At 46.1% G+C, this 25,295-nt stretch overlaps 1 protein-coding gene and 1 long non-coding RNA gene across 3 annotated transcripts in view; one reads left to right on the forward strand and one right to left on the reverse strand.

Moving 5' to 3' along the window:
* LOC147912871 (uncharacterized) overlaps positions 1-25,295 on the forward strand; it is a 214,153-nt gene that overhangs the window by 100,376 nt on the left and 88,482 nt on the right. The gene's annotated exons all lie outside the window — the stretch shown is intronic.
* On the reverse strand, positions 5,317-21,221 carry LOC106800044 (cell adhesion molecule CEACAM5-like). The gene is made up of 8 exons (XM_087422305.1): positions 21,158-21,221; positions 16,026-16,223; positions 15,362-15,616; positions 13,829-14,107; positions 12,215-12,577; positions 10,586-10,864; positions 8,958-9,236; positions 5,317-5,603 (listed from the first exon to the last, which is right to left on the reverse strand). Exons 1-8 carry the CDS (start codon positions 21,219-21,221, stop codon positions 5,317-5,319), a joined length of 2,004 nt encoding a protein of 667 aa, XP_087278431.1.

The raw sequence follows: 25,295 nt of genomic DNA on the forward strand, positions 1-25,295 counted from the left end.
GATGTGCACTAGGTCCATTCTTTATCAACTGCTCCTGAGCCTACTTCTACCCTGACACCTTTCCCCTTTTGTAGGTAGATGCTGTTTTTTTTTCTCACTTTATTTATTGCTCAAGAGGCCTTTGGTGTTTCTGCTTTTTCTTAGGTTCTCTTTCTGTCTTATCCCTCACTCCTGCTATGGTCGACAGAGCACGTGACTCGCTTTCTCCTGGCCCTCCTTTCATTTCCTCACTTTGTTTCCTTCTGGGACCTTCGCTTCCCTGACTGGAGGGTAGAGTAACATAATTAGTTCTGTCCCCTCTAAACCAGATGGGGATGGGAATAACAATGTCCAACAGATAGTGGGGTATAGGAAGCATAAAGATCAGGGAAGAAGAGACCTGAGGGAATTAGTGCTGAGAAGCAGGGGTTTAGGAAGGAGGAGGAGCAGATCCAGACCCACCAACAGAGTTGAAGGCTCCTTCCCTCCCCCAAGCATGGCAGTTCACCTTGGAGAAGAGAAACACTAAGAAAGGCGATCATACCCTCCAGTCTTTCAGATGTACAGAAAGGACACCGGAGCTATCAGAGCTGCCCCAGCCAGGACTCCAACCACAATGCCGTCAATAGCCCTAGCTGAGAGGCCAGCAGAATTTGGTGGTGTTGGATCACCTGTCATGGAAAGAAAAGAGAAGAATGAGTGAAGGTGATATTATTTTACAGTGGGGGTGCCCTGGGAAACAGCTCTCAACATGGCGTAGTCTCTACTGGTTCTTTCAAGGAATAAGTTTTCTGTGGGCAGATTGCTGTGAGGTGATTAGCTGACTATATCCTTGTAAATTTTTTCTCCCACTACATTTCTCAGTCGGTCGTCGGACTTCCTCAGTCTCACCCTGGCCTGGCTGCACTCAGGTGTTTTTGAAGGCTCTGGAAATGTGAGAAAGGCTGATGGCTCTTTTTGTACGTTATAACTTCCCACGTTTTCATGGTTGCCATCTTTTTCTGTGTACCAGGTGTGGCAGCCATGAAGATGTGCCTCTCAGGTCTCTTGTGGTGGGGAGTTAATTGACAGAAGGCCTGGGCTAGTGCACTCTGAATTCCTCATGTCCATTCACCATCACCATTCACTGCACAGAGACCACACTTCCCACAGGCTCCCAGCAGGGATATGAAAGCAATCTCAATTCTGCGAGAGATGATTTTCCTCTGCTGGGTGACGTTAGCTCAAGGACTCCCTGTCAGCCTTGTAGACACTCTCTTAGAACTGCACTGCAAGCTAAAGCTCCCTTCCTTCTCTTTCTCCTTCACAGGGATCATGCCTCATGGTCGGAGGAATCTGCCGGGCTCCTCCCACCCCTGCCCCATTTCCCTCACAGGCATTTTCCCCAGTAAATGTCTTGTATGTCTAATCCCATCTTGGCTGTGATTCAGGATGAAAACTAACAAACCAGACATGAAACTGTCCACTCAGCTCCTTTTTTTTCTCTCGTATATTTAGTCAGTAACCATGTTCCCAGTGGTTTTCTGTGTTATACCTCCCATCCCCCACAATATATATTTCCTTTTGCATCTGTTTCTTCTTTTTTGTTTCTGTTGCCCTCACCTGTCAACTCAAGACTGATAATTGCTCATGTTAGCAATTATTATGAGGTACTGTGCCAGGCTCTATGTTCTATAATTTACATATACCTCATTTGATTCATGTAATAAAGCTGTCAGATAGACATTATTTCCATTTTAGAAATGAAAAAACTGAGGCTTACAGTGGTGAAAAAACTTGCCTAAAGTCACATTTCTAGTAAAAGGTGGATCTAGAGTCATGTAGTCCTTGACTCTAGGGCTTCCTGATTTCATAAAGGCTAATGATAATAGTAGCAATAATAGAAGCTAACACTTATGCAACATTTCCTCTGACTGTGGCATTTTGCTAAAGGTTCAATTGAAAATTACATTAAATCTTTAAAACAATACCATGGAACAGGTACAATAATCCCTCAGTATCCATGGGGGACTCGTTCTAGAACTCCCATCCCTGCCCCCCGTCCCGGCAGACCAAAATCTGTGGATGCTCAAATTCCTTATATAAAATGGTGTAGTATTTGCGTATAACCTACACACATCCTCCTGTATACTTTAAATCACCTCTAGATTACTTATAATACCTCATACAATGTAAATGTTATGTAAATAGTTCTTATACCATATTGTTTAGGGAATAATGACAAGAAATTAAAGTCTGCACATGTTCGGTATAGACGCAACCATAGTAGGCCTTTCGATCCTTGGTTGGTTGAATCTGTGGATCCAGAACATGTGGATACGGAGGGCTGACTGTGCTCTTACTGCAATTTCAGTTGAGCACTGAGACTCAGAAAGTTAAGAATCTTGTGCAAGAAGTTTATAATTGTAAATGCTTACGTTAAAAAAGAAGAAAGATCTCCAATCAACAACGTAACTTTACAACTTAAGGAATTAGAAGAGAAGAACAAACTAAGCTGAAAGCCAGCTGAAAGAAGGAAGCAATAAAGATTAGAGTGGAGATAAATAAAGTAGACAATGGAAGAACAATATAGAAAATCAGTAAAACCTAAAGTTGGTTTTTCAAGAAAGATGAACAAAATTGACAAAGCTATAATTAGATTGAGAAAAAAAAAGAGAAGATTCAAATTACTAAAAACAGTAATGAAAGTGGGGACATGACTACCAATTCTACAGAAAAATAAGAATTTTAAGAGTACTATGAATAATTGCATGCCAACAAAGTTGGATAACGTAGTTAAATGGACAAATTCTATGAAACACAATACCTACAAAGACAGAATCATAAAGAAATAGAAAATATGAATAGACCTATAATTAGTAAGGAGATTGAATCAGTAAAAGCATTTGATAAAATTCAACATTCTTTCATGGTAAAAACACTCAAACTAGGAATAGAAGGAAGCTAAGTCAACATAAGACAAGCCGTGTATAAAAAACCCACAGCTAATATACTCAATGGTGAAAGACTTTAAGTTTTTGCTCCAAGATCAGGAACAAGTCATGGACGCCTGCTTTTGCCACTTCTATTCAAAATAGTATTGGAAGTTCTAGCCAATAATTAGGCAAGAAAAAGAAATAAAAGGCATCCAAATTGGAAAGGAGAAGTAAAATTATCTGTTTGCAGATGACATGATCTTATATGTAGAAAACCCTAAAGGTCCCACAAAAAACTGTTACAACTAATAAACGAATTCAGCAAAGCTACAGGATACTCAGTCAACATGTAAAAATCAGTTGTGTTTCTATACAAGAACAATGAACAATTTGAAAAGGAAATTAAGAAAATTTTATTTACAATAGCATCAAAAAGAATAAATACCCAGGAATTAACTTAACCAGGGAGTTGAAAGACTTACACACTGAAAAACTACAAAAACACTGCTGAAAGCAATTAAAGAAGGTATAAATAAATGGAAAGGCATTCCATATTTGTGTATTGGAAGACTTGATATTGTTAAGATGAAAACACTACCCAAAGTGATCTACACATTCAGTGCAATCCATATCAAAATGCCAAAGACCTTTTTTTTGCAGAAATAGAAAAATCCATCCTGAAATTCATGTGGAATTTCAAGAGACCCCAAATAGCCAAAACAATCTGGAAAAGAAGAACAAGTTGGAGGACTCACACTTCCTGACTTCAAAAATTACTACAAAGCTACAATAATCAAAACAGTGTGGTGCTAGCATAAAGACAGACATACAGACCGATGGAATAGAAAACCCAGAAATAAATCCTTGCAAATATGGTCAGACGTTTTTTGACGAGGGTATGAGACCATTCAATGGGGGAAAGGACAGTGTTTAAAATTAATGGTATTGGGAAAACTGAATATCCATGCAAAAGAATGAGGTTGAACTCGTATCTAATACCATATACAAAAAATTAACTCACAATGGATCAAAGATCTAAATGTGAGAGCTAAAACTATAAAACTCTTAGAAGAAAACACAGAGTGCAAGCTTCATGACATTTGATTTGGCAGTGATTTCTTGGATAAGAAACCAAAAGCACAGACAACAAAGAAAAAATAGATAAATTGGACCTTATCAAAATTAAAAACTTTTGTGGAGCAAAGAACATTTTCAAGAAAACAAAAAGACAACCCACAGAATGGGAGAAATAATTTGCAAATCATGTATGTGACAAAGAATTAATATCCAAATACATTAAGAACCATTAGAACTCAACAAAACAACAAAAAGGGCCCAATTTAAAAATGATCAGAGGAACTGAATAGACATTTCTCCAAAGAGGATATACAAATGGCCAATAAGCACATGAAAAGATGCTCCATATCACTAATCATTAGGGAAATGCAAATCAAAACCACAGTGAGATTCCACCTCACACCCATTAGGACGGCTATTATTTAAAAACCCCCAAAGAATACAACAAGTGTTGGCAAGGATGTGGAAAATTGGAACTTCTGTGCATTGCTAGTGGGAAGGTAAAATGGTGCAGTGACTGTGGAAAATGGTATGGCAGTTCATCCAAAAATTGAACAAAGAATTGCCATTTGCTCCAGCAATTCCACTTCTGGTAAATATGGAAAAGAATTGAAAGTAGGGATTTGAACACCCGTGGTCATAGCAGCATTACTCACAATAGCCAAAAGATGGAAAGAACCGAAAAGTTCATCGACTGATGAATGATAAGTAAAATGTGATATATACATTCAAGGGAGGTAATTCAGCCTTAGAAAGGAATGAAATTCTGATATATGCTACAACATGGATGGAACATTGATGACATTATGCTAAGTGAAATAAGCCAGACATGAAAGGACAAATACTGTATGATTCCACTTATACAAAGTACCTAGAATAGTCAAATTCATAGAGACAGAAAGTAGAATGATGGTTGCTAGGGACTGCGGTGGGGAAGTGGGGAGTTATTGTTTAATGGGTACAGAGCTATAGTATAGTAAGATGGAAATTTCTATGGATAGTGGTAATGACAACACAACAATATGCATGTGTTTAATGCCACTGAGCTGTTCAAGATGGTTAAAATGGTAAATCTTATGAATAATTTAGCACAAAATATTTTATGATTAAAAAAATGGTAACAGAAAAAAAAAGAATCTTGTGCAGGTCGCACAGCAAATGCGAGACTCAGGATAAGAAACTTAGTATATTTGATTCAGAGACTGACCTCTTAACCAGTTTCCCATTCAGTTTACTGGAATGGTCTCTTAGTCTTAGTTGATATTCTGCCTCCTGTGAGTTCTATCCATTTTGCACAACATTGGGAGAGTCATCGTCCCGGGAAGATGTAGGATCGGACAAGAGGTCACTTACATTTCACATCCAGGCTGAGGAGGTCGCTTCTGCTGGAACTGACCAGGTTGGAGACCTCACACTGATAATCCCCGGCATCCTCTCTCCTGACGGGGTCTATGGTGAGGGTGCTGTTATCCTGGGACAGCTTCACCCGCTCTGTGAGCCAGAGACTCTGGTTACTGAAGAACCACTGGATGGAGATCTCAGTGTCATTTGTGAGGCAGGTCAGGACTACGGAGTCCTTATATTCTGTGACTTTGGTGTTGCTGGCTTCGATGGAGGGCTGTGCCACTGGGTCTGTGGAGAAACAGAGGAGGTGACTGAGTGAGAGTGGGGCCGGGCTCTGGGGCTATGCTCCTTCCTCAGAGATCTCAGTCAGTTCAAAGATCCCACAGTGGGCTGTGCGAAGGTGACCAAGAGGATGGCCCTGGCCCTGTGCACAAGGTTTTAAGTATTCATTAAGGTGACAGTCTGTAAAGCGAGGGCTGCACCTCCTCTCTGACCCGCATATCACCCCAGGATGACCCCTGACCAATTCCCCTGGACCCCTCCGTACTATCAGCACCAGGAACCTCTTCTCAGACCACATGTCCAGCATCCTCATAATCAAGTGGAATTGTTCTCTCCGGAACTTTAGTTGCCTCTTTTCCTAGAACTTTCTTTGACTCTAAAAATATCAGGTCCTATTTCCTATATACACTTCCGTGTATGTTGGAGAAGGCAGGCTAGCCAACTCTGTCCATCTCTGGGGCCAGTGGAACTGTATGTAAGTAGCGAAGACATGTACTTGTTGCTAAATAAGTTGTTAGGGAATGAGGATGGCCCTGCACTGTCTTCATAAGCTTAGTCATTGAAGCGTTTTCAATCAAAGGATTTCTCTCCCTGAGAAGGACGTTTACTTCCGGGTCTATGGGTTAAATATCATGGTGAAGGAAAGCTCTAGAGAAGTGGTTACCGATTTAACAAAATACTGGCACTCTTAGGAAGAGAGGGAAACTAGTGCATCACAGTGAAGGCCTTATAGGGAAGTCCCACAGCTAGCATCATACTCAATGGTGAAACACTGAAAGCTTCTTTTCTTTTTTTGGTGAGAAAGAGTCACCCTGAGCTAACATCTGTGGTCGATCTTCCTCTTTTTTTGTTTGAGGAAGATTAGCCCTGAGTTAACTGTTGTGCCAGTCGTCGTCTATTTTGTATGTGGGTCGCCACCACAGCATGGCTGATGAGTGGTGTAGGTCCTCACACGGGGCTGAACCCGGGAACCCAGGCCAGCGAAACAGAGCACGCTGAACTTAACCACTATGCTATGGGGCCGGCCCTGAAAGCTTTTCCTCTAAGATCAGGAAGAAGACAAGGATGCTCCTTTCACCACCCCTGTGGAGCATAGTACAGAAGTTCCAGCCAGATCAATTGGTCAAGAAAAAGAAAGGGAAAGCCTCCAAATGGAAAAGAAGAAGTACAATTACGTCTTTTTGCAGATGGCATTAACTTATATGCAGAAAACCATAAAGATTCGACAAAAACCTCTTAGACTAAGAAAGGAATTCAGCAATGTTGCAGGATTCAAAATCAATGTACGAAAACTAGTTGTGTTTCCATAGACTGACAATTAAGAATCTGAAAAGGAAGTTAAGAAAACCATTCCATTTACAATAACATCAAAAAGAGTAAAATACTGGGGAATTAATGTAACCAAGGGGATCAAAGACTTGTACACTGAAAAACTAAAAAACATTGTGGAAAGGAATAAAAAGAGGTAAGTAAATAGAAAGACATTCTGTGTTCATGGATTGGAAGACTTAATATTGTTAAGATGACGATGATACCCAAGTGATCTACACATTCAAATGCAATCCCTATGAACGTCCCAATGACCTTTACTTTGCAGAAACAGAAAAAGCAACCCTAAACTACATGTGGGATTTGAAAGGAACAGAAACATCCAAGAGTATCTTCAAAAAAACAAAGTTAGAGGACTCACACTTCCTGATTTCCAAATTTACTGCAAAGCTATGGTAACCAAACAGTGTGGTACTAGGATAAAGACAGACATGTTGACCCATGGAATGGAAAAGAGAGCCCAGAAATAAACTCTCGCATACATTGTCTACAGATTTTGGACAGGGGTGCCCAGACCATTCAACGGGGAAAAGACAGTCTTTTCAACAAATGGTGTTGGGAAAGCTAGATATGCATGCAACACAATGAGGTGGGACCCTTACTTAACACATTATACAAAAAATTACCTCAAAATGGATCAAAGACTGAAATGTAAAATCTCTTGGAAGAAAACATAGGGTGAAAGCTTCATGACTTTGGATTTGGCAATGATTTCTTCGACATGAATCCGAAGGCACAGGTAACAAAAGGAAAAATAGATAAATTGGACTTCACCAAAATTAAAAACTTTTGTGCATGAAAGAAGACTATCCACAAAGTGAAAAGACAACACAAAGAATGGGAGAAAATACTTGCAAATCATATATCTGTTAAGGGATGAACATCCAGAATATAGAGAACTACAGCTCAGCAACAATAAAAAACCCAGTCAAAAAATGGGCAAAGCACCTGAGCAGACATTTCTCGAAAGAAGATACACAAATAGCCAATAAGCACATGAAAGGATGCTCAGCATCACTAATCATTAGGGAAATTCAAATCAAAAACATAATGAGGTACCACCTCACACCCATTAGGATGGCTATTTAAAAACAAAGAAACAAACAGAAAACAACAAGTGTTGGCGAGGATGTGGAGCAATCGGAACTTCTGTGCATTGTTAGTGGGAATGTAAAATGGTGCAGCCACTGCGGAAAATGGTGTAGCAGTTCATTCGAAAATTGAAGAAAGAATTACCATTTGATCCAGCAATTCCACTTCTGGATAAATACCCCAAAGGACTGAAAGCAGGGATTGGAACAGATATGTGTCTACTCATGTTCATAGCAGCATTATTCACAACAACCAGAGAGTGGAAGCAATGCAGAAGTTCAAAGATGGATGAATGATAAACAAAATGGGACATATCCATACAAGGGGATATTATTCAACCTTAACAAGGGATACAGTTCTGGTATATGGTACAATATGGATGCAAACTTGAACACATTTATGCTAGGTGAAATAAGCCAGACACACAAAGGACTAATATCATCTGATTCCACTTATACTACTTACCTAGAATAGTCAAATTCATAGAGACAGAAACTAGAATGCCGGTTACCAGGGGCTAAAGCAGGGAGTGAGAAGTTATTGTTTATTGGGTACAGAATTTAGTATAGTAAGATGAAAAAAGTTTTGGAAATGGATAGCGGTGTTGGTTGCACAACAGTATGACTCTACTGATGCCACTGAAGTATACACTTAAAAATGGTTAAAACTGTAAGTCTTAGGTATAATTTATGACATTAAAAATGGTAACAGAAAGAAAAAGAAAGAATCTGGTGTGAGGTCACACAGTATAAGCCAGACTCAGGATGAGAAACTTACTACATTTGATTCAGAGACTGAGCTCTTAACTATTTTGCCATTATGTTTATTGTAATCATGTCCTAATGGATATTCTGCCCCCTGTGACTTCTATCCACTTTGCACAACATTGGGAGAGTCATCGTCCCGGGAAGATGTAGGATCGGACAAGAGGTCACTTACATTTCACATCCAGGCTGAGGAGGTCGCTTCTGCTGGAACTGACCAGGTTGGAGACCTCACACTGATAATCCCCGGCATCCTCTCTCCTGACGGGGTCTATGGTGAGGGTGCTGTTGTCCTGGGACAGCTTCACCCGCTCTGTGAGCCAGAGACTCTGGTTACTGAAGAACCACTGGATGGAGATCTCAGTGTCATTTGTGAGGCAGGTCAGGACTACGGAGTCCTTATATTCTGTGACTTTGGTGTTGCTGGCTTCGATGGAGGGCTGTGCCACTGGGTCTGTGGAGAAACAGAGGAGGTGACTGAGTGAGAGTGGGGCTGGGCTCTGGGGCTATGCTCCTTCCTCAGAGATCTCAGTCAGTTCAAAGATCCCATAGTCGGCTGTGCGAAGGTGACCAAGAGGATGGCCGTGGCCCTGTGCACAAGGTTTTAAGTATTCATTAAGGTGACAGTCTGTAAAGCGAGGGCTGCACCTCCTCTCTGACCCGCATATCACCCCAGGATGACCCCTGACCAATTCCCCTGGACCCCTCCGTACTATCAGCACCAGGAACCTCTTCTCAGATCACAGGTCCAGCATCCTCATAATCAAGTGGAATTTTTCTCTCCGGAACTTTTGTTGCCTCTTTTCCTAGAACTTTCTTTGACTCTAAAAATATCAGGTCCTATTTCCTATATACACTTTTGTGTGTGTTGGGGAAGGCAGGCTGTCCATGTTGGGGCCAAGGGAACTTTATGGAGAAATTGGAACTTCTGTGCATTGTTAGTGGGAATGTAAAATGGTGCAGCTACTGTGGAAAATATTATGGCAGTTCATCCAAAAGTGAACAAAAAATTGCCATTTGATCCAGCAATTCTGCTTCTGGTAAATATGGAAAAGAATTGAAAGTAGGGATTTGAACACCCGTGGTCATAGCGGCATTATTCACAATAGCCAAAAGATGGAAAGAACCAAAAGTTCATCGACTGATGAATGATAAGCAAAATGTGATATATACATACAAGGGAATGTAATTCAGCCGTAGAAAGGAATGAAATTCTGATATATGCTACAACATGGATGGAACATTGACGACATTATGCTAAGTGAAATAAGCCAGACACGAAAGGAGAAATACTGTATGATTCCACTTACACAAAGTACCTAGAATAGTCAAATTCATAGAGACAGAAAGTAGAATGATGGTTGCTAGGGACTGCGGTGGGGAAGTGGGGAGTTATTGTTTAATGGGTACAGAGTTTTAGTATAGTAAGATGGAAAATTTCTAGATGGATAGTGGGAATGACAGCACAACAATGTGAATGCATTTAATTGCATTAAATGCTATACACTTACAGATGCCTAAATGGTAAATCTTATGAATATTTTAGCACAAAACATTTTCCATTTAAAAAATGGTAACAGAAAAAAAAGAATCTTGTGTGTGGTTGCACAGAAAATGCCAGACCCAGGATGAGAAACTTAGAATATTTGATTCAGAGACTAAGCTGTTAACCACTTTGCCATTCTGTTTACTATAATGATCTCTTAATTGATATTCTGCCTCCTATGACTTCTATTCATGCTGCACAACAGTGGTGGAGTCATCTTCCCAGGAACATGTAGGATGGGGCAAGTGGTCACTTACATTTCACATCCAGCCTGAGGAGGTCGCTTCTGCTGGAACTGACCAGGTTGGAGACCTCACACTGATAATCCCCGGCATCCTCTCTCCTGACGGGGTCTATGGTGAGGGTGCTGTTGTCCTGGGACAGCTTCACCCGCTCTGTGAGCCAGAGACTCTGGTTACTGAAGAACCACTGGATGGAGATCTCAGTGTCATTTGTGAGGCAGGTCAGGACTACGGAGTCCTTATATTCTGTGACTTTGGTGTTGCTGGCTTCGATGGAGGGCTGTGCCACTGGGTCTGTGGAGAAACAGAGGAGGTGACTGAGTGAGAGTGGGGCTGGGCTCTGGGGCTATGCTCCTTCCTCAGAGATCTCAGTCAGTTCAAAGATCCCATAGTCGGCTGTGCGAAGGTGACCAAGAGGATGGCCGTGGCCCTGTGCACAAGGTTTTAAGTATTCATTAAGGTGACAGTCTGTAAAGCGAGGGCTGCACCTCCTCTCTGACCCGCATATCACCCCAGGATGACCCCTGACCCATTCCCCTGGACCCCTCCGTACTATCAGCACCAGGAACCTCTTCTCAGATCACAGGTCCAGCATCCTCATAATCAAGTGGAATTTTTCTCTCCAGAACTTTTGTTGCCTCTTTTCCTAGAACTTTCTTTGACTCTAAAAATATCAGGTCCTATTTCCTATATACACTTTTGTGTGTGTTGGGGAAGGCAGGCTGTCCATGTTGGGGCCAAGGGAACTTTATGGAGAAATTGGAACTTCTGTGCATTGTTAGTGGGAATGTAAAATGGTGCAGCTACTGTGGAAAATATTATGGCAGTTCATCCAAAAGTGAACAAAAAATTGCCATTTGATCCAGCAATTCTGCTTCTGGTAAATATGGAAAAGAATTGAAAGTAGGGATTTGAACACCCGTGGTCATAGCGGCATTATTCACAATAGCCAAAAGATGGAAAGAACCAAAAAGTTCATCGACTGATGAATGATAAGCAAAATGTGATATATACATACAAGGGAATGTAATTCAGCCGTAGAAAGGAATGAAATTCTGATATATGCTACAACATGGATGGAACATTGACGACATTATGCTAAGTGAAATAAGCCAGACACGAAAGGAGAAATACTGTATGATTCCACTTACACAAAGTACCTAGAATAGTCAAATTCATAGAGACAGAAAGTAGAATGATGGTTGCTAGGGACTGCGGTGGGGAAGTGGGGAGTTATTGTTTAATGGGTACAGAGTTTTAGTATAGTAAGATGGAAAATTTCTAGATGGATAGTGGGAATGACAGCACAACAATGTGAATGCATTTAATTGCATTAAATGCTATACACTTACAGATGCCTAAATGGTAAATCTTATGAATATTTTAGCACAAAACATTTTCCATTTAAAAAATGGTAACAGAAAAAAAAGAATCTTGTGTGTGGTTGCACAGAAAATGCCAGACCCAGGATGAGAAACTTAGAATATTTGATTCAGAGACTAAGCTGTTAACCACTTTGCCATTCTGTTTACTATAATGATCTCTTAATTGATATTCTGCCTCCTATGACTTCTATCCATGCTGCACAACAGTGGTAGAGTCATCTTCCCAGGAACATGTAGGATGGGGCAAGTGGTCACTTACATTTCACATCCAGCCTGAGGAGGTCGCTTTTGCTGGAACTGACCAGGTTGGAGACCTCACACTTATATTCCCCAGCATCCTCCCTCCTGACAGGGTCTATGGTGAGGGTGCTGTTGTCCTGGGACAGCTTCATCCTCTCTGTGAGCCATAGACTCTGGTTATTGAAGAACCACTGGATGGAGATCCCAGTGTCATTTGTGAGGCAGGTCAGGACCACAGCGTCCTTATTTTCTGTGACTGTGGTGTTGCTGGCTTGGATGAAAGGCTGTGCCACTGAGTCTATGGAGAAACAGAGGAGGTGACTGACTGAGAGTGGGGCTGGAGCCTGGGGCCACGGTCCCTCCTCAGAGATCTCAGCCAGTTCTCATATCCCACAGTCAGCTATGTAACGGTGACCCAGAGGATGGCCCTGACCCTGTGAACAGTGTTGTAAGTATTTATTCAGGTGACAGTCTGTAAGGAGAGGGCTTCACCTTTTCTCTGACCCAGATCACCCCAGGATGACCACTGACCAGTTCCCGTGGACATCTCTGTAATACTAGTACCAGGAACCTCTTCTCAGGCCATGTGTCCAGCATTTTCATGATTAAGTGGAATTTTTCTCTCATGAACTTTTGTTGCCTTTTTTCTAGAACTTTCTTTGACTCTAAAAAGATCAGGTCCTATTCCCTATATAAACTTTTGTGTGTGTTGGGGAAGGCAGGCTGTCCATGTCTAGGGCCAAGGGAACTTTATGTAAGTAGGGAAGGCATTTACTTCTTGTTAAATAATTTGTTAGGGAATGGGGATGGCCCTGTCCAGTCTCCATAAGCTTAGGTATTGAAGAGTTTTCAGTCAAAGGATTTCTCACTCTGAAGAGTACTTTTACTTTCAGGTCTGTGGATTGAATATCACAGTGAAGGAAATCTCTAGAGAAGTGGTTACTGATTAAACAAAATACCGGCACTCTTAGGAATAGAAGGAAACTAGTGCAACATAGTGAAGGCTTTACATGAAAGGCCCACAGCTTGCAGCATATTCAGTGGTGAAACACTGAAAGATTTTCCTTTAAGATCATTGAGGGTATTATGCAAAGTGAGATAAGTCAGAGGGAGAAGGTCAAATACCATATGATTTCCTTCATTAAGTAGTAGATAATAACAACAATAAACAAACACATAGAGACAGAGATTGGATTGGTGGTTACCAGAGGGAAAGGGGGGAGGGAGGAGGGCGAAAGGGATAATTCGGCACGTGTGTGGTGATGAGTTGTAATTAGTATTCGGGTGGTGAACATGATGTAATCTATGCAGAAATAGAAATATAATGATGTACACCTGAAATTTATACAATGTTATAAACCAATCATACTGCAATACACAAAAAATTTAAAAAAAATGGTAACAGAAAAAGAAAGAATCTTGTGCAAGGTCACACAGGAAATGCCAGACCCACGATAAGAAACTTCGTATATTTGATTCAGAGACTGAGGTCTTAACCACTTTGCCATTCTGTATACTGTATTGGTCCCTTGGTTGATATTCTGCCCTCTGTAGCTTCTATCCATTTTGCACGACATTGGTGGAGTCATCCATCCTCCCAGGAAGATATGGGATGGGACAAGTGGTCACTTACCTTTCACCTCCAGCCTGAGGAGGTCACTTTTGCTGGAACTGACCAGGTTGGAGACCTCACACTGATAATCGCCAGCATCCTCCCTCCTGACAGGGTCTATGGTGAGGGTGCTGTTGTCCTGGGACAGCTTCATCCGCTCTGTGAGCCAGAGACTCTGGTTATTGAAGAACCACTGGATGGAGATCCCAGTGTCATTTGTGAGGCAGGTCAGGACCACAGCGTCCTTATTTTCTGTGACTGTGGTGTTGCTGGCTTGGATGGAGGGCTGTGCCACTGGATCTGTGGAGAAATAGAGGAGGTGACTGAGTGAGAGTGGGCCTGGGGCCACAGTCCTTCCTCAGCCAGTTCTCAGATCCCACTGTGAGCTGTGTGAAGGTGACCGAGAGGATGGCTCTGGCCCCTATAGAAGGACGAGTGTTTTTGTTCAGGTGACAGTCTATAAGGGGAGGGCTGCACCTCCTCTCTGAGCCCCTAATAACGCCAGCATGACCACAGACTGGTTCCCCATGTCATCTCCATAGTATCAGCTCCAGATACCTCTTCTCAGCCCATGTATCCAGCATCCTCATCATCAGGTGGAATTTTTCTCCCATTAGCTTTTGTGTGACCCTTTGCTAGAGCTTTCTGTGACTTGATGAAAGATCGGGCGTGCTCTTGGGTATGGTAGATTTAAATAGAGAAGTGAAGGTGTTTCTTTTGCTAAATAGTTTATTAGAGAATGATCATGGCCCAGCCAGTCATCATCACCTTAGGACCTAGAGAAGTTCCAATCTAAAGGATTTCTCAATGTGAATCGGACGTTTACTTCTTGGTTCATGGATTGAGTATCACAGAGAAGGATATCTCTAGAGAGAAGTGGTCACAGTTTTAATAAAATGCTGGTACACTTAGCTCTCTCTGTAAACTCTAAACTTTTTGGCACTGCTCCTTCCATCCCATGAAGGGACTTCATGGATGAATCTACCTATTTTTCCAAGTGTGCACCATAATTCACTGTACTCCTTTGGTATAGGTATGTGCTGGTGTCACACAGTGTCATACAGTTGGTGACTTCAGAGCAAGGACACGGCTCAGCGGAGTCTGCACCGAGGCTTGCTCTTTTCCCATTTTCCTGCAGCCTGACCTGAGAAAGGCTCTGGTGTCAGTGGGTGGCACAATTTGGCCAGATTGAGGACAGGCTGCCCATGTACCTTCTCCACATGCCCCTGTCCCACCACAGGTGGCATCAGAGCAGAGTCAGTCATAAGGTGAGCCAGGAACAGAAGGACCTTCTTCCTTCTCCCTCTGTGAAGCCCCTTCCACTGTGTGGGGCTTTCTGGGGCTGAGAGAACCCTCTCCCAGATTCCAGGCTGGACCCACATCTGCTCTGGGAAATCAGAGAGCAAGGGGAGGAAGAGTCTGCAGAGATGTCGTGGGAGGGTTCAGGAACAGGATGGACACAAGATGGGCAATAGCTTTCGGGAGGCTGTTTCCTGAAAACCAGACAGATTTCCACACCAAAGCCTGGTGCCAATGGTCCAGGGAGCCACTTACCGGAGACTGTAATAGTCTTGACTGTGGTCTTATTGAAGCCAGTGACAGAGTTATGGACGAGGCAGGTATAGGATCCACTATCATTCGCAGTGATGTTGGGGATAAAGAGCTCCTGTGTGGATTGCTGGGGCCTCCCATTAATAAGCCAAGAATACTGTGCAGGTGGATTAGAGGCCGCGTGGCAGGAGAGGCTGAGGTTTGCCCCTGCACGGTAATAGGAGTCTGAGGGGGAAATGGTGGGGGCAGCCGGGCCATCTGGAGCAAACAGAATAAAGCCATTTGTGATGTAATCAGAGGGAAGGGGAAGCTCCTGGTCTGTACGAGAGCCACAGTATCCTTCTGAGCCAGGTCACAACCTTGCCTTAAAAACTCCCAAACATGACCCCTCTGTGTTCACTCATCCTGATTCTGAGACATTAACCTGTTTGTCCCATCACAGGTTTTTGACCCCGAGCCTCTCAAGACAGCAGCAGCCCGTCCCCTCCTAGTCTTGGCTCAAGGCTGGGCCTGCCCAGATTTGCCTGACACAGGAAGTCATGGCCAGCCTGGTGTCCAGGGCTGAGGGTCTGTGTACACGAATCTGAGAGGGATGAATGTGGCCTGGCCACAGGTAGTGTGGTTTTGGGCAGACACCCTGGGCCAGGTAGGGACAGAAGTTACTCACAGAGAACATTGAGGTAGAATGGATCACTGCGACGGGCACTCACTGGGTTGCGGGTTTCACACTCATAGGGTCCTGTGTCATTCCTTGTGACACGGAATAAAGTGAGAGTCCTGTTGTCCAGGGACAGCTCCCGCCAGGTGCTGTCCAGGAGGCTCTGATTGTTGATCAGCCACAGGTAGGTGGTGTCCTGAGTCTCAGCTTCACATGTTCACACTACACGGTCCTCATGCTCCACGGGCCTGGAGTTGTTGCATGTGACGTTGGGTTTGGTTAACTCCGCTGCACGGATAACAGAGAGAATATTGCCTTGTGTGGGACCTTTGATTCCTCTAAAGGCCGCTTCAATCAGAGTTGGCATCTCTCACCTCTCAGCCAACCCAAGTCCTTAAAAGAATAAGGCAGGTCTGTGTATCCCAAGGCAAATGCATAAGGATCTGAGCACTCAGAGAATTTAAGGCCACCTGCTCTACGTCTGGGAGAAAGCACAGACTTTCCCAAGTCAAATAAGCATCAGGGTTGGTCATGGAAAGACACAGGATTGGGAGTCAGAGACCACCCAGTGCTTCTCCTTGTTCTTCACTGACCAGCTAACTGTCTGACCAACCTTGGGGTCCTCACTTGGAAAGTGTGGGTGCTGAGGCCCTTTCTATTACACAGACGTACATCATCTAGTGTAGATGTGTTTTCCCTGAGGCCTTACTTTCCAGGGTTATCCTAGAGATGGGTAATGATGGGCCTTCCTATAGTTCTTAAACCCAGAGAAGACTGAGCAGCATAGCCTGGAACTGGGTATTTGAGCAGAAATACTATACTGGGAGATAAGGAGCAAGCCCAGAGGTCAGTTCAGTACTCAGGCTGCAGGGCCATGAAGTGGGGCATGTCTGCCCAGGTGGTCCATGGTGACTGGCATGGGACAGTGACTCCATAAAGGATAGAGCAGAGTTAAGACTAGAAATGATCCAGAAAAGAATGAGAGCGTCAGGCGGGGGCTGGCTGGCTTTGAGAGCAGAACCATGTGCTCTGCCCTTGGTCTTTAAGGTCTCTTCTCCCACTGCAGAGGGCAGTGAGGACCATGTTGATCTCTCTTGAAATACAAGTAGATGTTTTCAAATGCAGAAGGGTGACCAGTACAAAGGGGAGGAGGTGGAATCTAGCCCTCATGGACCATTTTTAAATAAAATTATTAGACAGAAATCTGAGGAGAAGTTAAATTTTTTCCATACTGAAAATTAATATTAATGCCCCAAAGATGTAACACCAGTTTCTGGAGGAATATCTCTCTAGAGAGCACTAAAGGTCGTAGACCAAGTTCTGCAGTCCAACCAGGATCACGTTATCATCAAAGGAAGATGCTACAGTGGGTTTGAAATCAGTGGCCCCCTGGGTAGAGAGAGACATGTGAGTCCTGTTATGAGGACAGAATTGATTAGGTGGCAAGTCTGACGTGTCTCTGTTATATAAAGGGAGGAATGCTACCAAATTAGTTGAAATGATATGTGTTATGTTAGTATATTTAGGAAAGCGGTCTCTGTCACCAATTTATATGGTCAGTCAGTCAAATGGGAAGAAGGTCCAAAGCTTGCATGTGGCTCTCTTTCAACCTCCAGAAACATAAGTTTGATCAAATTTATCCAAATTGGGCAGTGTCTAAGTGAAAGGACAGAGGCTGGTGGATCTCACCATCTGTGAGCATCCTACCCTGTGGTAAAGGTGTCATTATGAGTCTTATGTGTGTGAAATAGTAGGACAGTGCAGGATCTGGCCAGCCCCACCTTGGGAAGGTCTCAGGAACCGCTAGATTAATGGGAGCCTCACCAGGATGAGGAATTGAGTCAGGAGTCAAAGGGGTGAAATGAGCCTGTGAGATTTTGAGGACTGCAGACCTGTCCTTCTGCCTTTGACTTCCTGGTTGAATCATGTAGAGAATCATGTCCCTGTCCCATGGCATATTCCACTTGTTGCCATTGTGGAGGGAAAGAGCCCTGGATGGTGGCACAGTGGAAGCTCATTCTCCTGGTGACTTGGGGTAACTAGCTCATGATGGAGCCTCAAGGGGCTGCTGCTCCCACTTATTTCTCTGTCCTTGACTATTGCCAGGATGGTGGGACTGGCTACAGGTGTTAGTGGGAGAATTCGGGGAGGCTTAAGAGTGGAAGAAGCTGTGCAGAATAGGGTCAGTCCCAGCTGGAATGAAGGGGGAGGATGATGAGGGACACGGAATGTGCAAAGAGAGCCAGAAACCTCCAAGGTCAGAGCAGTGGGGGTTACCAGTGACATCAAAGACCTTAGGCACCAAGAGCCCATGGCTCTCCCAGGGACAGGGCCAGAACGGCCTTAAAAACTCTTCTATTTTCTGAGCAGCCCCACAGTCATGATACTCTTTTCTCGGAGTGGCATTAGGGGCTGGTGGTGAGAGGGATGGAACATGGGTCTCAGCCCCTGGAGAGACAGAGAACAAGTGTGGTCATAAGCTAGGATTCTGAACCCAGGTTCCAGTCTGTGAAGAGGTTAGGGATCATTCATTCATTCACCATTCATTCCTTCCCTCCTTCCTGAAAGAGCAATTGAGTTGTTGGGTACTGTGCTGGTTGCAGGTGTAGAGTGGGGAATGAGAAAGCAAAGTCCTTCGCTTTGTACTCCAGTGGGAATGACACCAACACATCAGGAAACAAAGTGATTTCAAGTTCAGTGCAGGGAGATGTGGATCAGCCACCTGAGGGGGCGGCCTGGATTTTCCCTGCATTGACTCTGATTGTTGATGCAGGTAATTTGGTTCTTGAGTAAAAACAAGTCAAATCTCCATTTGCTGTCACTCTCCAGATCAGAAAATCTACCTTGAGCTGTGGATCTCTAAGAAGAAGCTGTTTGATCTGATCCATAAGGTCCCCAGTGTGGTGGAGAGATCGGGGTTGTGGCTTCACTAAGATCTTGCCATGACTCTAAGCTGCCACTCATTGCCTATGTGACCCTGATTCAATGACTGTATCTCCCGGTGCCTCCGTTTCCCCCAAATAAAATCAGGTAAATGGTTTCTGGATTAATATGTCGCCTGTGAATTATCCTTAAAACATCCCCAAATACTTGCCCTAAAGCTTAGTACTGAGGAGCTGCCCAAATAAATGGCATTCTAGAGAGACACCTCCCTGTGCCTGGTCCCTGGTGGATGAGGAGCTGCCAGGAGCATCTTCTGTCCTCTGTTCCTCTCTGTGGATGGTGACCACCCTCTGGAGTCCTCTATGCCCCCAGGGAAGTCGGCTAATGGCCTGGGGACCTTGTCCATCTGCGCTCTCCACGCCAAGTCTCAGGTGAAGGATCAGGCTCCGCCCCTGCCCAGCTGTGGCTCTTTGGGCTGAGCCCTGGCTGGTGACCAGCTCCGGAGCCTGGGACTAGGGCAGCCAGGAAATCATTGTTCCCAGTCAACCCTGTCCAGGTGGCCAAAATCTAACCCTGGCACAGGCTGCCCAAGGTCACTGGAGTCAGGAGCCCTGAGACAGGGGTCTGGGCAGGGGCTTCCCAGATATAGCTTCCCTGTGAGGATCCCAGGGGGCCCCTCAGGCCAGGCCCTGTCGGAGCTGTGCAGAGTCTTCCTCATGGTCATGTTCATGGGGAGGAGCCCAGGGGGCTGGACTGAGACTGATCTCCCTCTGCTGAGTTACTCTCATCAGATTGATTCTTCTCTCTGCAGGGAATTTCTGCAAGACCTGGATTCTGGGAAAGGAATTCCGATCTTATGAAGTTTGTCTCCATTGTATGTGTCCTGCACTAAATGCTCAAACCTCAACATGAGACGTAATGCAGAGGCGGATGTAGGCACAGTCCAGGCCTGTTAATCCTGTGTGTGTGTCACCCCACCCAACCCAAGAGATCAGAGAGGAATCACTCACGGTATACGTGGAGCTGTCCAGTTCCTACTTGACTTAGAAAACTTTTTGTCCAGGCTTGTAGCGTGTAGTATCCTATGTCCTCCTGGGTGACGTTCTGATGAGCAGGGATCCATTGGGGTATATCGTTTCCCGACCACTGTATACGGGCCCTGGGGTAATTTCTTGTGTGTCTATCACATATGTTGCAATTTGTTGATTGGGATCGACTCTGTCCGCTTTGAACCAGCCATAGCCTATGAGATTCTCTGTCAGATTGTGGACAAGTAGAAGAACATCCTTCCCTTGGACACCATTCGGTGGCACTGATTCAATAGTGAGTTGAGCAGTGGTGGGCGGTTTCCAGATGACTGAGAGTAGGAGGGAAAAGAGAGAGATCAATCAATATTTGGACCTATGTACTGGGATGGAAAGATGAGGCCCTGGGTCCTGAACAGGTCTCTTCATCTCTTAGACTTGGAGTGTGTGTGTGTGTGTGTGTGTGTGTGTGTGTGTGTGTGTCTACTGGTCAAGGTCAGGAGCATGACCACCATTACGTCAGCCCCTCTGGGCTTGTGATTTCCTCTGTTCCCAACACTCTTCCCAGGTGTCTGCCTGGATCACTCCCTCACTGCCCTCAGAGCCCTGCTCACTCTCAGGTGCATCCTTGGGAGTTGTCTTCCCTGACCTCCTCTCTAAAGACCCTCTGTCTTCACTGTCTGACCTTTCCCTGCTCTGTTCCCTTCATGACACTTGTCTGTCCCTGACATCACATTCAGATTTCTTTGATTGTCTGTGTTTCTCCCCATAGAATGTGAGCTCCTGAGGGCAGGGACTTGTGTGATCTTGTGGTACCTCCAGTGCCCGGAACAGGCTGCAAACACCTTGGATGAATGAATGAGTGTTCTCAGGGCCCACCACGTCCTGGTGTTTGTTTGTCAATTTCTGAGGTTTATTAGTAATGACCATGTTTGGTGCCCCTGGTTATGTTTTTTTTCTGAAGTATCACTTGGATATAGTTATCTTATTTTCAAAATGTAACTTCTAAAAAATATTGCAGTTATGAGTTTCCTACCCCTCACCAACTCCAGTTCACTAAAATTTTCCTGTTGCTGAGCCCCCTCCACCCATCCTACTCTGTTCCCATGTCCTCTACTCTCAGGTCCAAACAAAAGTCCTCTGTCCTCTCTCAGAGCCCTGTCCTCCCTAGGAGACCCCAGCAGTCTCTGTCCTCCATCTACTGCCCACCTTCAGGGAATCATCCCCTCTTACCTGCCAGCAGGAGACCCTGCCAGGGGCTGTGCCCTCTGTGGGCAGGGGCTGAGGGGGGCTCCATGGTGTCTGCTGCCTGCTCTGTCCCTCCCTCTGTGAGAAGAGCCTGGGCTCCAGAAGTGCTCACAACTGCCGCTGTCCAGGTGCTTCAGCTCTGCTGTCCTTCCTCCCTCTGCACTGAGCCTCCTCCAGGGGCAGGAGTGCTTAGCAGGGTCACATGCACTGGGGGCGGGGTCTCTGCCCAGGTCCCTCCCTCTCCTCCTCTCATTCCTGCCTCCTTGGACCTCTCCTTCCCCTTTCTGTCTACATTTTGGTTCCCTGGCAACAGTGGAGGCCTCTCCCTCTTTAGCTGTGATTCCCTCCATATACACACATACACACAGACACACAGACAGACAGACACACACACCCTTGTTTGGACAAGCACAAGCCTGGGGCACTGCTGCCCTGGGCAGTCCCCACAACTCTGGGTCAGGGTGCACAGTCAGTGTCCCCTGCAGCCCTTTCTCTTTCACATTTGACTTTTCCCTTCAGAGCTGGGGTTCTGGGGCTACATAGGGAACTCTTGTCACAGGGATATCACTCCTGCTCTGAGTCACAATCACCTGTGGAACTTTGTAGAATTTGTGAATGCCTAGGGGACACCTTAGAAATGCTACTTTAGCAGCGGTCCAGGTTTGTGGATACCCAGCCAGGCTGAGACCCCATTTTATGGGGTGGGGCAGCCTCTCCCCTTCTCCTGTTCAGAGTCAGAAGATTCTGTTAAGATGCAGATTCTGACCCAGAGGTGTGGGGTGGACCCGAGAGTCTGCATCTAATGAGCTCTCAGGTGATGCTGATCACACTGGCCTGGGGGGTACACTTTCAATAGCAAGGCTGATGGGGACCCCTGACCCTGAGAGGGATGACCCACCCACCCCAGCATTGGCCTCTGCTGTGTCCTGGCTTTGGGGTCTGTCAGCACCACGCAGATACCCAAGGGTCTCCAAACCCGGGGAGTTATTTTTGTTTGTGACACAGAAACCCAGCCTGGCACCAGTGTCTTCCCCGTGTCCTCAAATGCTCTGGGAAGGTTGGATTTCCTCCCCACAGGAAGGCCACAGAGATGACTTGGGGGGTGAGAAAGGGGCAAGCTGAGTGATGACTGGTGAGGGTACCCGCCCTCCATCTCTGAGTGTCACCAGCCTGGCCTCTGCTTCCAGGGACAGAGACCCAGTAGCGGTGTCATTTTAATCTGCAGTTCTTGGGTGTGAAGGGGGAGGTTTCCTGAGTGTCCCGGGTGAGAGGATGGTGGTGGTGGGAGGTCAGGTGGCTGTGGGCTCCTTGGTCCTCGGGAGAAGGCTTCAGGGAGACCACCCCCCTCTCCATGTGTGTTGGCTGAGCTGTGGCTCGGAGCCTGTCCATGTGCTCCCTGACCATCCTGGAGGCCTCTGTCCTCTGCTTGGCTGACTTTCCTGTGGTCACCTGCCTTCCCCATGGGTGGTGCCAGGCAGGTGGTGGGGACCTGCTCAGGGACCCCTGATAAGGCAGGCTACTCAGAGGCCCTTAGAAGGAGTGGGCAGGACAGAGTAGGCATGTAGGAGGGGCCCAGAAGGATCTGTTAAAGGGAGGGATGGAAATCAGGCTCCTTCTCCATCTCCTTAGCCAAAGCCACTTTCAGGTGTTAATTGTCTGTGTGTCCCAATGTCGCCCCCTGGAGGGCATGAAGAGACCTGTGGCCAATGTCAGGGGCTGCACCAGGGATGCTGACCAGGCTCCAGTGGGTGTGAGTTGATCCTGAGCCGTGTGCAAATGTGGTCATTGCATCCAGGCTGAGAGGCTGGTAAGTTTGGGTCCTGTGCTTTGGGGATCCCAGGCTGCCAGACTCCATCTCAGTGTAGGGAGAGCCCAGGGAGAGGACAGATGTTGTCCAGAGGATTCCTGGTCTAGTGTCAGAAGAACTGTCCCCTGGGGGATGTGCTGTCTCAGGGTGAGCTTTCTGTCCCTGAGATTTAAAGAGTGGGCTTGGTGGGGTGTCTCTTTAAGCTTTTGGGAGAGGACAGTGCCCCGGAGGTTAGGCCCCAGAATGTCCTGTTTCCTCCATCACAGCACTGGGGTCTTGCATCAAGTCAACTGTGTCCCTGTCCGTTGTCTGCTCTAGGCCTCCCCACAGAGCCCAGGAGCTGTAGCAGCTCCACGTGGAGATTCAGACAGGGGATCCCCCAGGTTCCACTGTTAGGAGAGGGGAAGCCCCTATGGGACCCTCAGCACCTCTGAGATGGAAGCAAACAGATCCTGGTTCTTCTGTTCAATCCCGGATGGCAAGTTCCTCTCATTCCTCAGGATGCCTTGAGCTGGTGAGATGCCTTCATAGGACCACAATCAGGTGTCCCCACAGACTAGGGACCCTGTAGGCGGGGAGTTGTCCCCTGATTCTTTTGAGGTCAAGATGGGGCTCCCTCCTCTCCTGGTGGTAAGTCCAGCTGGTGTTGAGAATTCAGAGTTTGTCCCAGGTCAGGTCTCTGTGAGAAGAGGAGGGACACAGGCTGCTGGCTCAGGGCCTCCAAGGAGTGAAGTCACTTACAAGGTAGAGGGGTGAGGGGGTGTGATCTTCTGGGAGTGAATAGGGATATGAACCCCCACTGTTAGGAGGTCCCTGTCCTCCCTCCTGACTCTACAAGGGGAAAAGCCCATCCCAGAGACAGTATTGCTGGCCTCCTCCCATCCTGATGCCAGTGGCCCCGTGTCTACACGGAACGTGCTGTGACCCCCAGGTGTCACACAGGCATGACAGGCTTCTGTTGTGTGATTTCCGTCCTCTATTTAGTGAATATTTTCTGAGCATCTGTGATGTGTCAGGCCCTGATGTGGGCCCTGTGAACTCCACAGAGAAGAGGACACACGTGGGCCCTGGGGTTACGGAGTTTACCTTGTGACAGGGAGACAGGCACTCAGAGAAAATCATGGAACTAAGGAGTTAATTGTATTTGAGAGAAGGGCCATGAAGGGAAAGTGTCTGGTGTGTCAGGAGCATTTAATGAAGTCTCAGTTGGTCTGGGGATCACCGAGAGCACCCTGAGAAAGTGACCTTTTGGCTGAGACCTGAAGTGAGAGTGGACGTTCATCCCATAAAGGGCGAACGGTGTGGAGGGAGGAGCTGCCTACAGAGGGACCAGCCTTTAAGGGGGTCGATGCCAGGCTGGGTGGAGGGGCTGAGAGAGTCTAGTGTGGGGAACTTGGAGAGCGAGGAGGACGGTGGACTGATTGAGGCTAGTGAGGAACAGACCCTGCTGGGCTGTGGGCGATGCTGAGGGAGGTCAGCAGCTCCCTGGGGAGGCTCCAGAGTAGCTCTGCTGCCCTCTGCTGGACAGGGATGGAAGCACAGAAGGCAGAGTCATCATGCCGTGCTGCTCTGCATGTTTATTCAACATCAGTTCATAGACATTTCACATGGGTCATATATCATATTAATGCTCTATCATATTCCCGCTCTGTGAGTCCCAATCTCCGTTGCTGTAAGTGCACCTGCTCTGCCTCTTTCCTCAGTGACACGTCACCAAACTCAGATTCCCAGGAAAGCGTATCAGTTTGTGTTTGTCTCTGTAAGTTACACTATGCATGCCGTTGGGTGGAGTGGTGTGTGTGGTTGGAGTGCTGGCTGGTGGTTCTGTGGGAAGAAGGAGGAGAAGAGAACCAGGGATGTTGAGAGGGAAAGGTCTGTGTCAGGGGAGCAGAGGGGGAAGGATGGACAAGTCAACTTCCTTTCTCACTCCCAGGGCCTGGTGCCCAAACAGGAACCCTGATTATGAGGACACACAGCACCACACACCTCTCTGTGTCCCTGGGTCAGGTGAGATGGGAGCTGCTTCCTCTCCTGTTCATCAGGACCTGGGCCTCACGTGTGCCCTGTGCCCATGGCTTAACTCTCAAGTGTTAAGTCCACATTGATCCAGGGTTGTTGTAGGCACTCTCTGTGCATATCAGCTGTGAATGGAGAAGCCCTGGTCCTGAGATGGCTTCACACACACAGTCCCACACAGCGCCCAGGCTGGGCCCTCACAGTGCCTGTTTTTTTCCTCGTCTCCCCTGCCCATGCCTGGGGTTTCTTTCTTGTACCACCTTCTCCCTGGGCCTCTGTGGACAGCCTCAGCCAGTAGCC

The sequence above is a fragment of the Ceratotherium simum genome, chromosome 33 (assembly GCF_057802395.1).
Source record: "Ceratotherium simum simum isolate JZ-2026a chromosome 33, ASM5780239v1, whole genome shotgun sequence".
In the NCBI taxonomy this organism is placed as follows: domain Eukaryota; kingdom Metazoa; phylum Chordata; class Mammalia; order Perissodactyla; family Rhinocerotidae; genus Ceratotherium; species Ceratotherium simum.